Source organism: Myotis brandtii, unplaced genomic scaffold (genome assembly GCF_000412655.1).
Source record: "Myotis brandtii unplaced genomic scaffold, ASM41265v1 scaffold134, whole genome shotgun sequence".
Classification (NCBI taxonomy): domain Eukaryota; kingdom Metazoa; phylum Chordata; class Mammalia; order Chiroptera; family Vespertilionidae; genus Myotis; species Myotis brandtii.
The window spans coordinates 86,520-98,580 of NW_005354756.1; the positions used below are offsets into that span (position 1 = coordinate 86,520).

A 12,061-nucleotide genomic window follows, 5' to 3' on the forward strand; every position below is an offset into this window, starting at 1 on the left:
CACGCTCTTAGCGAGAGGTTGGCTGAACACCTGGCCTCCCCTGACCGGCAGGGAAAGGACAGGGTTTCCTTTGGGCAAATGGCTCCCAACGCTGTCCCTGCCCGTTTCTCTCCCAGCCCAGACGCCCCTCTCCTGACCTCGAGTCGCACAGGTAAAACTGGAGCGGTTTATGTGAGGCACCTACGCTGGCGGCTTTCCCACGTGGTCTCCGGCGCGGGCCCGGCAGCGGCCGATGTTGTTTCTAATACTAACCTTTTTCACCGTGTTGCCCAGATACTTAAAAGTAAGTAACGAGACTGGGTTCAAATGGAAAGAGATGAGAAATGAGAAAAGACCTTTCTAAATTTTTTATTACAACAATCGAGTTTTCCATTATTTAAACCTTAAATAAATAAATTCCACCCAAATATCATTAAAGAAATTGCTGCTTTCAAGTGGTTTCTAAAATCCTATCAGCTACAATTTGCAGGTCACCATGCGGTTGTTAAATCTATATTTCAAATATGACTTTTTATGGATTATGAATGTTAAGGCCACGTTTAAAATACTTTGCCGATGCTATGATTGCGGTTGGGAGAGCTGGTTAACGCATCTACTTCACACCAGTTTCTTGTTCAAACTTGATACATTACTATGTATCCAGGCTCAGCATCACAGTTTCACCTACTGGGTGTGTCTCCCCAGACCACGGAAGCCCCAAATCCCAGGAGCAGCCCGACACCCCCTCACTGAAAATGCAAAGAAAAGCACGGTAATGCAGTTGTGGCGTCACTGCAGACTGCCTTTGCTCTTTTCTGCGAATATGTTGAAGAAGAAACAGGTTCTTTCTCTGGAAGTAGAAACACTGACTGTTGTAACTACATCAAGAGACACTACGCGAGGGCGTGGTGTAGCCTTTGAATTCTCACGGAAAGGAAGGAGGGGGAAGCTGAGTGCTCACTGCCGTTTCCTCGGCTGCAGTTTCTTCTCAGCCTAAGAAAACCGGCTTCCACTCCAGCCCGGCTCCTTGTTCCCCGCCGGGGTCCCCTTCTCAAGCCCCAGGGCAGGGCTCGCTGGACTTCCTTCCCTGTCGCTCCTGCGGTCCTTGTGTCATGTGACAGTGTGTGAAGAGTGTGTAGGGAAAGCCCACCTGATTCTCAGAGCCAGGCCTGGAGGGACAGTGGGGTCTCGTGGACCCTCCCCGGGGCAGGGGGGTGGGGGGGTCCGGCTCCTGAGTTCGGGAGGAGGACGGTGTCTGCTGCCTGGAGAGAAGGGACCACATGAACGTGCTCAGAAGATGGGGTCCACATCTCCGTGTGGCCTCCGCACCGCCGCGAGTCCTGGCCGCCTCCTGTGACCCGCCCCCTCTGAGACGCGCTCCCGAGGGGCACGGTGGCAGCCTGTCAGTTCCGCTCACACTGAGTCAACTATAGTGACGCTCCGAACCCGGCGGGGGCAGCCAGGTCGCAGGAACCCTGGCTCCCAGGCAGCCTGCTCCGCACTCTTCCCCTCTCTAATCAAACTGTGTTATTACCTATGCTCAGCTGTGGCCACGCAGTTCAGGTCAGTGTTGCCAAGACAACGGTGGACTTCCTGAACAAACAGGGCTTCTGAAGGGTCGTACATGAGATGCCATCGCTGAAGTGCGGCCTGGGCCCTCGGGCAGCTGAGGGCAATGACCTTTATCATCCCAAACCGTCCGCAGATGCACGAGGTTAAGTGAAATAACCCCTTTGACGACGAAAGGGGGAGACCAATGAAGGGGGGCGTAGAGGTAGAGTGTGGAGCTGCCAGCTCCTCAAGGCGAGCTGGAGAGCCGGCCACCTGCTGAACACTCATCCCTTGAATCCACATTTAACTCTGGTGCCTCTCCCGGCGCCGCCCGCATCTGGGCCCTGGCCGCTTGCAGAAAGCATGCCCTGAAAGCTTAGGGAGCCGTGTCACCCACGGGCGCTGTGGGGCGGTGTGGGTTATGGAAGGCTGGCTGCTGGAAGCAGTCCCTCCATCCTTTCCTGACGGGTGTCTGTGTGTCTGCCGTGACATGCCCGGTGGGCCTCTGAGCACTTCCTGGAAGAACCCGCTGTGGAAGGAGATAGCCTGAGCTCACAGTCTTTCCCGCTGAGGAGTGTGCGTTCTCTGGGAGGCGTGTGTGTTGGTCTAGGAGTCGGTGCGCCTCCTGCATGACAGCCTTGGCTGGGTCGCTGCCCCTTCGCTCAGGGTGGCCAGCGGGGTTGGGGGGCAGGCTTGCTAGTCAGGAGTGAGGGTTGCTGAGCCTCGTGCCTGGGGGATTTCCTGTTCTCCCAACATTCCTAATGGGTCCCTGTGTGTCCTGGAAGTTCCGCTGTCACACCCCCTTTCAGCACAGGAAGACAGCTGTCATTGCCTGGCTGTTCTCCGGTACCAGCCAGAGCGTCCGTGTAAGCTGAACTCTCGGTCATTCCACAAGCGACATTGGTCCCTGGTCTCAGCGCTCACCAACCTCCCAGGGTGGGGCCCAGCTTCCTGGAACCCCCAGTCCCACCTCCTCCCTCTCACTCTGGGCCGATGCCTCCCGTGTAAATGTCTCCAAGGCCTCCCGGCATCCTCTCTCCGCTTCCTCCACTTATGAACATCTCCAGCAAATCGCTTTTCTATATTAGTCATGGCAGGTCGCATCTCTGGATGGAAGCTACGGGTCAGTGCTGTGCTCTTTGGGGTCAGGGCAGAAAACTCCCACCGTTGGGATTAGCCTTCGTGGTGGGTCACGTGCTTACACTCACGCTCCCCCCTTTGAGACTTTTCTCCGCCAGTTTTCTCCTTTCTGCCTCCCCTACAAGAGGGAGGGAGGGAAGAACCCTTCGGTAGGTTCGATTCCCGGTCAGGGCACATGCCCGGGTTGTGGGCTCGATCCCCAGTGTGGGGCGTGCAGGAGGCAGCCGATCAATGATCCTCTCTCATCACTGATGTGTGTCTCTCTCTCCCTCTCCCTTCCTCTCTCTGAAATCAATAAAAGTATATTTTAAAAATCTGGATTTTCCTGGGTTGAATGTGCTTCTCCCAGGTTCATAATGCAAGGCCAGTGGGTTCCTTATTTCTTGGGTCCTGTTCTGAATGTAAGGAGAACGGTCTCGGCCCACTTTTTATTTTCTCCAAATGGATGAGGGTAAGGCACGAGCGACCGGCCACGCCAGTCCTGTGTGGAAGATATTCCCCACTTACTTGATGTTGGAACCTCCCAAATTAGGTGCAAGGTCGGTAATGCAGTTAAGTCATCTCTCCCGGGGGATGGAAACTTAACTTCCATTTCCCTTTATTTCCAAGAATGCCTCAAAAGTACTAGCTTAAGGCAGCACTTCTGTTAGAAAAATTGCTATTTATTTGGAACTGCTATACATTTACTTGTCGAATCTGTATTTCCTTTAGAATTTCTTTCCTAAAAGATGGAGGGCTCAGCATCGCCAGTGTGACGAAGGCCGACGCTGGGACGTACACCTGCTTCGCAGAAAACCAGTTCGGGATGGCCAGTGGCTCCACGCGCCTGGTGGTCACAGGTGGGGTCCCCACGCGGGCGGAAGCACACGGGTCACTGTGCTGGTGACCTGCGTTCCGTCACGCTGTTCTGCTCTGTGAGGTCTCTGGGATCCTCTCTGTCTTTTTCAATATCCTTGATGGTGTCTGGAGATGTTTATGAACACGGAAGGGTCGTTGATATCCGTAAAAGCCACCTAGCATTGTGCATGTATTCTGCTCATTTATGGGGAATGTCTGGCCCGAGGACCGTAGAGGGCCCATGAAATCATTTGGTCTGGCCCTGCCCAGGCATGAGGGGTGAGTGAATGAAACGTTTGACCAAATGGAGCAGGCCCATTTTTAAGCGGATAATTTTGTATGGCCCGAGAATGATGTTATAAGTAGCCACATGGCCCTCGGCAGAAAAAAGGTTCCCCACCCCTGACGTACTCATTCAAGAAAAATCCAGAGCACCTACTGTGCGCAGGTCCTCGGGTCATGTCATCAGCACAGATGAAGATGCTGCCCGGGGAGGCTGGCCTCCTAGCTGAGGTCGGAAGAAAACAAACAGTGGGAATGAAAAGCAGGGAATTAGTGGAAGGAGAACACTGCAAACCATCTGAAACTCGGGGGCGTGTGGGAGGTGAGCCGGGGCGGACACGCACACTCTAGGCTAGATGAGCAGTCGGCCTGGGAACGTCGCTTTCATGGAAACAAAACGCTGGCGTTTTGCTTAAAACCTGATCCCCACCCCCAGACCCCACGAGAATAACGCTGGCACCATCGAATATGGACGTGTCCGTGGGCGAGAGCGTGGTGCTGCCCTGCCAGGTGCGGCACGACCCCCTGCTGGACGTCGAGTTCACCTGGTACTTCAACGGGGCGCTCGCCGACTTCCAGAAGGACGGCTCTCACCTGGAGAAGGTGGGCGGGGTGAGTGGCCCTTCCTTCCTGCTCTGTGTAGACTCGAAAAGCAGCACGAGTGTGATGCTCAGGAAATGCCTCAGAAGTCTGGTTTCCTCATTAGTGGTTCTAACCGAGTCAGGCTGTTGAGAGCTTCACCCGTGGTTACTCGGCTGCCCTGCTTGGTGTAGGTTCTGCGTGAGGCATGAAGCCATCTCCCTACAAGAGACAGGTAGCGGAAACATGGAGTTTCATAAAGGAATCCCTTCGCTTGGGAATTCAGGTCTTTGTCTAGACCAGTGGTACTCAACCTTCTGGCCCCTTAAATACAGTTCCTCGTGTTGTGACCCAACCATAAAATTATTTTCGTTGCTACTTCATAACTGTAATGTTGCTACAGTTATGAATCGTAATGTAAATATCTGATATGCAGGATGGTCTTAGGCGACCCCTGTGAAAGGGTCGTTTGACCGCCAAAGGGGTCGCGACCCACAGGTTGAGAACCACTGACTTAGCACATGGACTTCCTTTTCCCAAGAATGGAAGATCTTTCTGCATGAAGTGTAATCATGTACTTTTTCTCTTGATAATGTTATACTAACAAAACCGTAAAGGTATATATTTGTAAAGTGTAAAAATGCTTATAATATAATTATCTGTATTTAGAATTTTCCTTTTATTGAACACATTTTGTTAGAGTTTCTAGCCCAAACACTATATCTGAAGGCGAAAGAAAAGCAAATTGATATAAGTGAACTTCTCGGCACTTTAGTTTGTGTTTGGCATTTAGGTCAGTCAGTCTCCAATAAGTAGAATGTCATTCTAGGGAGCCAAGAGGACTACTCCCATGTAATAATTACTCAGAACAAGACCCCTTTCCTCCTCAGTTAGCAGTGCTTAAAGTAAAGGCCTTCAACAATAGAAGCCAAATAGCCCATCCGGGAGGAAACTATTAAAATTTGCATTTCTGAGAGGATTCCTGGGGGACTGACTTAATTCACCTTCCTCTTCCAGAAGCTGGCAGTGATTGTGGAACCGCAGGGTAAAATTAGGACTATGCTGGCCAAAAATTAGGAATAGTTTGCAAGGTAATTTTGGCTATGAAATGTAAAGACTGTCCTCCAATCTTCTCACCCTTTTAGATGCTATCATGGAAATGTTTAAAGGCCCTGCCAAATGACAGTTTTGGTTAAGTTCCGGAAAGATCAGGCATTATTTCAACCCAAAAGAAAAACAAAGGGATCTGACTACAGTTTGCAAGATAAAAGTTAAAGGATTAAATCCGCCACTTGCTTCAATACTTCAATAATTTGACTTGTAGACACCTTAGGTAAGAAGAACATAGTAACTGGTCTAAAAAATTACTGAGTTAATCCAGGTACTGGATTCTGAGATGAGGAACTAAGTAAGAGGTGTCTCCACTGTAGTTTTATCCACTCCTTAAGGAGCCCTTGCTTGTTCTTTATATATAAAAAAAAATTGATTGATTTTTTAAAAGAGTGAGAGGGACAGCGATTTGTTGTTCCATCCATTTGTGCATTCATTGGTGGATTTTTTCCAGTGCCCTGACCAGGGACCCAACCACAACCTGGGTGTATCCAGGACCTGTGACCAACTGGAGCAACTGGCCAGGGCTGCTTGTCCTTTTTGAATGCTATGCGAGGTCGGTAAGAAGCACATCTGACAAACAGTCGGTGAGTTCTGAAACCAAATCTACCTTAAGTCTATGTAGTGGGGACAACTTCATCATTCGCAAATTCAAAAGTAAAAATTTCAACTCCACCCTCCGTATAGCTTTAGCACAGCAACTGCTCAGCTGATGTGCTGTGAGCATGTAGTGAAGTCAGTGATCGAGTTTAATATGAAAGGGAATTGTCGTGTGTGCATGCATGTGCATGCACACACTTGTGCATATGTGTGTGCATGTACGCGCGCGTGTGTGCACACGTGCGCGTGTGGTGCGTGTAGACGTGTATGTGTGTTGTGTGTGTGTATGTGTGTACTTGTGTGTGCATGTGTATGGAAACTCCAGAAGAATCAGTGTCATCCTGAATGCCTTCGGCAGTGGTCGGCAAACTCACTAGTCAGCAGAGCCAAATATCAACAGTACAACGATTGAAGTTTCTTTTGAGAGCCAAACTTTTTAAACTTAAACTATATAGGTAGGTACACTGTTATTAACTTCATTAAGGCACTCCTAAGGCTTAGGAAGAGCCACACTCAAGGGGCCAAAGAGCCCCATGTGGCTCGAGAGCCGCCGTTTGCCGACCACGGGCCTAGGGGACCTGAGCTGCTCTCCAAGGTGCTGATTTGCTGTTGGGCTGAAATGACCCGCATGTCTCCCAGAGCACAGCAGCCCAGAGGACCTTCTGAGACAACTGAGATGTGCCCAGTGGTGGCAGGAGTGGGAACCCTGCCCAAAGCAAAGTACATTGATTTTGAAAAAGTGCAGACATCCTTCTGAACTGGGGCCTCAAAAGCAGGCGTCATGTGCCGCTGTGAGGCATCCCGATTGCGGAATGACTGCCTCACCGTCAGATTTAAGGCCTAACAACAGAAGGGGGGGGGTGGTTATTACAGGTAAATGGCCTTTTCTGTAAGTGCCTTTGAAATCAGGATTCTGGCGGTATTAAAGTGCTCATGTGGCATGCTCTTCCCTTCGGAAAAAGAGGGTGGCGAGTACGGCCTAGCTCCTCTTGCTTGCCTTCCCAGGTTCCCCCGGGCCACCAGGAAACGTGCAGGTGGAAGAGATTACAGACACAACAGCCCAGGTGTCCTGGACAGAAGGCACCGACAACCACAGCCCCATCACCTCCTATTCCGTCCAGGCGAGGACCCCTTTCTCCGTGGGCTGGCAGGCCGCCAGGACAGGTAAGGGGTCAGGCCGATGCCGTGGGTACCTGTCCGTGGATTGCCAGTCGACCCCGAGCCACGCAGACTCTGACCTCTCTGACTTGCTCTTTGTAGTGCCCGAGGTCATTGATGGGAATACACACACTGCCACTGTAGTCGAGTTAAACCCATGGGTGGAGTACGAATTTCGGGTTGTAGCCAGCAACAGAATCGGAGGTGGAGAACCCAGTTTGCCCTCAGAAAAAGTAAGAACTGAAGAGGCAGGTTAGTGTTCCGTTTCCTGAGTAACGAGCGGGTTGGCAGGTTTCCCTGGGTGCGAGCTTGCATTCCCCTCGGCCTTGGTCTCCCGGCCAGCAGGGGACCGGCCTCAGTGACCCATCGGTGCAATGAGCCCCCGTCTTTAATGGCAGGACTGGCCGTACGGCACTTGTCAGAAAGACTCCCTTGAATGTGCCTCAGATGTACTCTGGCATGTCCAGCGTCCAGGGCATTGTCGGCGTCCACTAATGCATGTTGAGTGGATCTGGTGTTGTCACTTAAGGTGATAATTACTCGCTGACCTCGTCACCCTGTTAGCAGGGAAGTGCTGTTTTCATTTGTAAGGAGCCCCGACAGACTGTGGGATAATGATGACTCGGAGCCGGCGGCCAGGAAACCTCGCTCCGCCGCCGGCCCCCGAATGAGTTCAAACAGTGCACGAGGAGGGACATTCGGCCCCTAAGGATTCAGCCAGGAGAGAATCATTGCTAGAACGCCCCACCTCAGGAAACGATTCACGTGAACCATACGACTGTTTGACAATTCTGAAAATATCCTGACGTCACAGCTAAAAATAAAAAAGCGTGCATCCTGTCCCATGATCGAGGCATCTGAGGGGACGCAACGGCTCCCTGTCAGATTCTGTAATATGAAGCGATACTCCGTAAAACGTTGTTTTAAACACAGCCCGTGTGTCCATGTCGGCTCTAAGCCAGGATCCGAGTGATGGCACCCGTTTCCATAACTTGAACGATGCTGCCTCACTCGGGGCAACGTAGATAGCACGGGTGCCAGGCCTGGATGCTGTGGGCCATGGGGACCACGTCTGCCTGGTGCTCATTCATTTTCTCACCTGGCATGTTAAGGAGCGTCCCCTGTGGCCGAGCACCTCCTGGGTGCGGTGGGTGCCGCTGTGAACGAGACCAGCTGCAGGGACCCTGTATTCTAGCCATGTCCTGGGGCTTTCTCAGCACCGGCTCGCATAGGAGAGAAAGCTGGTGCCTGTGTGAGGGTCAGTAGCTCATCAAAGGACCTCAAGGCTCCCAGGCGGGGCATTTTTATGTAAAGCCGCTGTTCTATGATCGTCCTGTTATCATTCCTGGTGAAGCACTGGCCTTGTTTTGCAGACCTTCTGACTGAGTCTACTTTTTTTCTTACAGATTGAAACCTTGATCATTTCATACAAATGTAAATTATGTACCGATTCCCCCCAAAGATATAGGCAGCTTACCCTTGAACAAGGTGGGGGTTAGGGGCACTGATGCTCATACATTTGACAGTCAGACTCTCAGAAACTGAAGTTGTAGCTCAGTGTCCCCTGGGGTTGGTGCCAGGACCCCTGTGAATAAATACGAGGTGCTCAGCCCCTGTCCAGCACGTTGTGGGTCAGTGCGTGTGGCCGGCTCTGCCTCTGTGCATTGCGGACTCCAGACCACAGATCCAAACCAGGGCAGGTGTTCACTGAGAAAAACACATGCATAAGTGCTGCTCAAGGGCCCACTGCGTACATACATGGAGAGGTATGTTGCATATATGCAGACACATGTGTGCAAAATGTGCCTGAGATCAGATTATGTCAATTATGGAAAACGAGCAAGATCGCGACTTCTTTCAGGCACACGTTGCCAAAGGCAGATAGGGTTTCACCTCTGTCTCTCTAACCTCACAGTCCCTGAAGTGCCTCCTTCCGAGGTCAGTGGGGGAGGCGGAAGCCGGTCCGAACTGGTGATAACTTGGGAGGTGAGTGCCTGGGTCGCATCTCCCTTCAGGGCCCTGCTGTTCCCACAATCCTTGGGGCCTCAAGTGGGGGGCTCCTGGGGGGCTGGTGCTGGGATCTTGCTGTTCTCACAGTCCTCGGGGCCTGGAGGGGTGCTAAGGGGTTTTTGGGGTCCTGTTGGCAGCCAGTGCTTTTTAAAAAAATACATTTTTATTAATTTCAGAGAGGAAGGGAGAGAAAGATGGAAATATTGATGAGAGAAAACATCATCTATTGACTGACTCCTGCACACCCCCTACTGGGGATGGAGCCGGCAACCCGGGCATGTGCCGTGACAGGAAATCGAACGGTGACCTCCTGGTTCATAGGTCATTGCTCAACCACTGAGCCACGCCAGCCAGGAGGCTAATGCTTTTAAAGCTCAGGCCAGCTAATCACTGGGCCTAGCATTTTTCATATTTTTAAAAATTGCATCGTTGTGACATTTTACAGACAGAACACTAAGGCGTAGAGTCATTAAATAATTTGCCCGAGGTTATCGGGCTGGGGAACCCAGGGGGAGAGTCCGGTCCTGGCTGCTGACTCCCAGCTGCCCGTGCGGCATCCGGAGCAGCTGTGCCCTCGCTGGTGAGGGACCCCCCTGGGATGCGCCCCTGACGCCGCAGGTGCTGGCTGCCTGGCCCTCCTCTCAGCTGCTGCTGGATGTCATAGTTAGGAACAGTTTTAATGAGCACATTTAAAGCAGAAGCACTAGCATTGTGTCTACGATTTAAAGACGTTGAACAACGTTAAAAGTCGAGATCGTGATGGGATGGGAGTAGGAGTTTTTGATGTGACCCAAATGCAGCTTTGAGTGGGTGCGTGTTTTTATTTCCCGTTTTTCTAGTTTTACGGTTTTGTACTTAATTGTCATGTCCATGTGTGGTTTCTGTTCCTGAAGTCAACATGAGGGATAAGGTGATACTTATTTGGCATAGGAGATGTGTTTGTTCCACTTACTATTATTGTTATTACCATCATCATTCTTATTATCATCATCATTCAGAACTCAGGCAGAAAACATCATGCTCAAACACATGAACAGCTTTGGAAAATTTCAGAATGAAAGTTCCCACATGGGTCCCCCTGTGCTTCCCCTTAGCTTAGCACCCAGGCAATACTGTGTGGATTCCTCCCTGGTGCGCCCCCTGCAGGCCGGGCTGGCAGCGGCACGCACCCAGCCTTGGTCCCCTAGGTGACCCGAGTTCTCTCTGTCACAGCCGGTCCCCGAGGAGCTGCAGAATGGCGAGGGCTTTGGGTACGTCGTCGCCTTCCGCCCCCTGGGAGTCACCACCTGGATCCAGACCGTGGTCACGTCCCCCGACGCCCCACGATACGTGTTCAGGAACGAGAGCATCGTGCCCTTCGCGCCGTACCAAGTGAAAGTGGGCGTTTACAACAACAAGGGCGAAGGCCCGTTCAGCCCCGTGGCCACCGTGTTCTCGGCAGAGGAAGGTACACACACGGCGATTGTGCTCCGGGTCCAGCCCGAGCCCCAGCCGCGGCCCCGGCCCGGTTTGGGAGTTCTCTGTGGCCTCAGATACAGTTCTTCACCGAGCCATGGTCGGGGGGAGGGGGCGGGGGGCATGGTGAGGTGCCCACGTGACAAGGAGACTCGGCCGATGGTGAGCGGACGTCACAGCCGGTCACAGGCCTGTTTGTGGGGACATCCTGAGTCCCAGCTGTGACCGCTTCCTCTCGTCCCGCGCGCAGGTTCAGTTCCTGATCAGGGCACATACCCAGGTTTCAGGTTCGGCCCCTGCTTGGGGAGCGATAGATGTTTCTCTCTCACATCGACGTTTCTCTCTCCCTCTCTCCCTCTCCCCCTCCCCTTCTCTCTCTAACATCAGTAAGCATATCCTCAGGTGAGGATTAAAGAAAAAAGACCATTCTCCCTGCTTGGGGCGCGATCGATGTTTCTCACATCGACATTTCTCTCTTTCCTTCTCTCTCTCTCTCCCCCTCCCCTTCTCTCTCTAACATCAGTAAACATATCCTCAGGTGAGGATTAAAGAAAAAAGACCATTCCCTATGTTCTCCTGGAAATGCCCTCGTCTCCAGGGTCACAGGTTCCCAGGACCGAGCAAGTTGACCCACCGGAGGGGCGGCCAGGGCATGACCGTGGGGAGGTGTGATGGTGCCGCTTCGAGCTGTGGCCCAGTGCATCACATCCCACCGGGACGGGGCCCCATCCCGTGGCTCGGCCTTTCTTTATGCCCTCCTGCCCCCCAGACACTGTCCCTGCTTAGAGAATAAAGCTGACGCTGACGGAGGAGACCCCTGTGACATGGCGGGGTCATAGGTCAGGAGCCGCGGAGCCCTATCTCCTGAGTTCACAGGTGTCCAGTGCTCCCCTCGGCCGGCGTTGCCTCGGTGCAGTGTTCCAGGGAGGAGAGACCTACGGGTGCGGTTATGATTTCTCATTTACACACGAGGAAAGGGAAGCTTGATGAAAGAAATGAGGAAATGGGCCCAAACCCATGCAGACGCCCTGAGCCAGGATTTTGACCCGGGGCCTCTGCTCTGCACCGTTCTGAGCTCAGGAAACAGATTTCACAGGGTCTCCTCTGCAGCCAGTTCCCCCAGGTAGCCTGAGCTGCCCTGCCTGAAAGCATAAAGTCACCCAGGTTTTCTTCCTACCCCACCCCTCTTATCCTCTCCTTTTCTGCTGAGTAGAAAGCAAACATGTATCACAAACATCTTTGCAAAAGAAAGAGCTTTTACATATTCACAGCCAGACCCCATTTGCAAGCACTGCTGGGGTTTTCAGGACAAGGGCTGGTCTGGGGTCCCTGGGAGGGATGGCAGTCAACCAGGGAGCTC

At 52.3% G+C, this 12,061-nt stretch overlaps 1 protein-coding gene across 1 annotated transcript in view; it reads left to right on the forward strand.

Annotated features, from left to right (window-relative positions):
* CNTN3 (contactin 3 (plasmacytoma associated)) overlaps window positions 1-12,061 on the forward strand; it is a 90,316-nt gene that overhangs the window by 67,857 nt on the left and 10,398 nt on the right. The window contains exons 11-17 of the mRNA XM_014534931.1: window positions 3,382-3,509; window positions 4,226-4,401; window positions 5,386-5,413; window positions 7,084-7,242; window positions 7,339-7,488; window positions 9,152-9,222; window positions 10,459-10,693. Coding sequence (XP_014390417.1) covers window positions 3,382-3,509; window positions 4,226-4,401; window positions 5,386-5,413; window positions 7,084-7,242; window positions 7,339-7,488; window positions 9,152-9,222; window positions 10,459-10,693 — 947 coding nt within the window. The remainder of the gene's footprint in view (window positions 1-3,381; window positions 3,510-4,225; window positions 4,402-5,385; window positions 5,414-7,083; window positions 7,243-7,338; window positions 7,489-9,151; window positions 9,223-10,458; window positions 10,694-12,061) is intronic.